This window comes from Mustela putorius, unplaced genomic scaffold (assembly GCF_011764305.1).
Source record: "Mustela putorius furo isolate JIRA1106 unplaced genomic scaffold, ASM1176430v1.1 tig00003853_pilon_pilon_pilon, whole genome shotgun sequence".
Lineage (NCBI taxonomy): Eukaryota > Metazoa > Chordata > Mammalia > Carnivora > Mustelidae > Mustela > Mustela putorius.
The window spans coordinates 21,180,947-21,183,057 of record NW_025422005.1 but is presented as its reverse complement, the minus strand read 5'-3'; the positions used below and the strand labels follow the sequence as shown (position 1 = coordinate 21,183,057).

Genomic DNA, 2,111 nt, shown 5'->3' with positions numbered 1-2,111 from the left:
ATTATACACATGGCGGGTTTCGACACATTCTGTACTGTGCCTTGGGTTTTTTTTCACTTAACAATTTATCTTAAGACATCATTCTATATCAGTACACAGATTTCCATCTCTTTTTCCGTGGTATGGGATCCCACTGTGAGTATTGCATGACTGAAAATAACATTACATTGTGATAAATGTTAAGTTGCAAACAGAAACTATGTAGTGAGCTGAATTTTAAAGTAACAAGGGAGATCTGGCTTTAGAGAAGATAGTCAGGAAAGGAAGTTCGCACTTAGGAAAGGACATTGATGCTGAGTGTTAAATATAAGAAGGAATCCACCAGGGGACCGTGAGGGAGGTGGAGGAACGTGCACACAAAACAGAGGCTTGTCAAGGCAGCAGTGAGCTCAGTTAGTGGAGTGGCTGGAAACCACTGTGGCCACAACCAGCTGAGCTAGAGGAAGCACAGAACCAGGGAGGAGGGGACCAGGGTAAGGAGCATGGGGTGGGGGAGGGATTCCAAGTGCAACAGGAAACCAGTGGAGGGCCCAAGAAAGAAATGGGCATTTATATTTGTGAAAACACTTCACTTAGGCAGCTATGTGAAAGGGAGGGATTCGAGGGCAAGAGTGAGTGGCGGAGAGCAACTGCCTGGAGAGAGGGGAGGGCATGAGAGACACTGAGAGCGCTGGCCTGATCTTGGCATAGAGTTCAGGGGATTGGACATGGGTGGGTGGACCTCCTAAGTCACTGTGCCCCACTCCCTCCTTTTCCAAGCTGACCAAGCCTAATGCCTGGCTGGCCACAGGTCACAGAGCTCCTTAGTGACAGGTCCAGGCTGAGACTCCAAGGTTTCTGGCTCCCAGGTCAGTGCTCCTATCACTCTAGGAAAGCAGGAGTTGGATAGAAATTTAGGGATATTTTAGGGGATACTTTTAAAATTTAAGGATAGAAATTTTATCTTTAAATTTCTGTTAACCAGAAATTAGTGGCACATTTGGTTTTTAAAACTGCTTGATGAGGCCCCAGTCACTGAGCCGCTGCCGAGGACTCAGCAGCCTCGCTCCGTCCCCCGCCCGCCGCTCACCTTCTCCGTTTCCACCGAGGAAAAGGAATCGTATCGTATGTCCACTATCCAGAACCTCCACTCTTTCGACCCCTTTGCTGATGCAAGTAAGGGTGATGATCTGCTTCCTGCTGGCACTGAGGATTATATCCATATAAGAATTCAACAGAGAAACGGCAGGAAGACCCATACTACTGTCCAAGGGATCGCTGATGATTACGATAAAAAGAAACTAGTGAAGGCGTTTAAGAAGAAATTTGCCTGCAATGGTACTGTAATTGAGCATCCAGAATATGGAGAAGTAATTCAGCTACAGGGTGACCAGCGCAAGAACATATGCCAGTTCCTGGTGGAGATTGGACTGGTTAAGGACGACCAGCTGAAGGTTCATGGGGTTTTTTGTTTTTTTGTTAAGATTTTATTATTTATTTGACAGACAGAGGTCACAAGTAGGCAGAGAAGCAGGCAGAGAGAGAGAGGAAGGGAAGCAGGCTTCGCTGCGGAGCAGAGAGCCGGATGTGGGGCTCGATCCCAGGACCCTGGGATCATGACCTGAGCCAAAGGCAGAGGCTTTAACCCACTGAGCCACCCAGGCACCCCAGGTTCATGGGTTTTAAGTGCTTTTGGCTCACTGAAGCTTAAGTGAGGATTTCCTTGCAATGAGTAGAATTTCCCTTCTGTCCCGTGTCACAAGTTTAAAAACCTCACAGCTTGTATAATGTAACCATTTGGGGTCTGCTTTTAACTTGGAATAGTGTAACTCCTTCATGCAATAAACTGAAAAGAGCATAAAAAAAAAACTGCTTGATGAGGGGCGCCTGGGTGGTTCAGTGGGTTGAGCCTCTGCCTTCCGCTCAGGTCATGATCTCAGGATCCTGGGATCAAGCCCCACATCAGGCTCTCTGCTCAGCGGGGAGCCTGCTTCCCCCCCACCCCTGCCTCTCTGCCTATTTGTGATCTCTATCAAATAAATAAATAAAATCTTTAAAAACAAAAACAAAAACTGCTTGACAATTTTTTATTAGCTTGCCTTTTTTTCCTTCCTTCTCTTCTTCTTTCTTCC

At 46.8% G+C, this 2,111-nt stretch overlaps 1 protein-coding gene across 1 annotated transcript; it reads left to right on the top strand.

The window, feature by feature from the left end:
• The first annotated feature begins 1,079 nt into the window (after positions 1-1,079).
• On the top strand, positions 1,080-1,836 carry LOC123387390 (eukaryotic translation initiation factor 1-like). Its single transcript, XM_045064939.1, has 2 exons — positions 1,080-1,433; positions 1,651-1,836. Exons 1-2 carry the CDS (start codon positions 1,107-1,109, stop codon positions 1,663-1,665), a joined length of 342 nt encoding a protein of 113 aa, XP_044920874.1. The 5' UTR covers positions 1,080-1,106; the 3' UTR covers positions 1,666-1,836.
• The last annotated feature ends 275 nt before the right edge of the window (positions 1,837-2,111 follow it).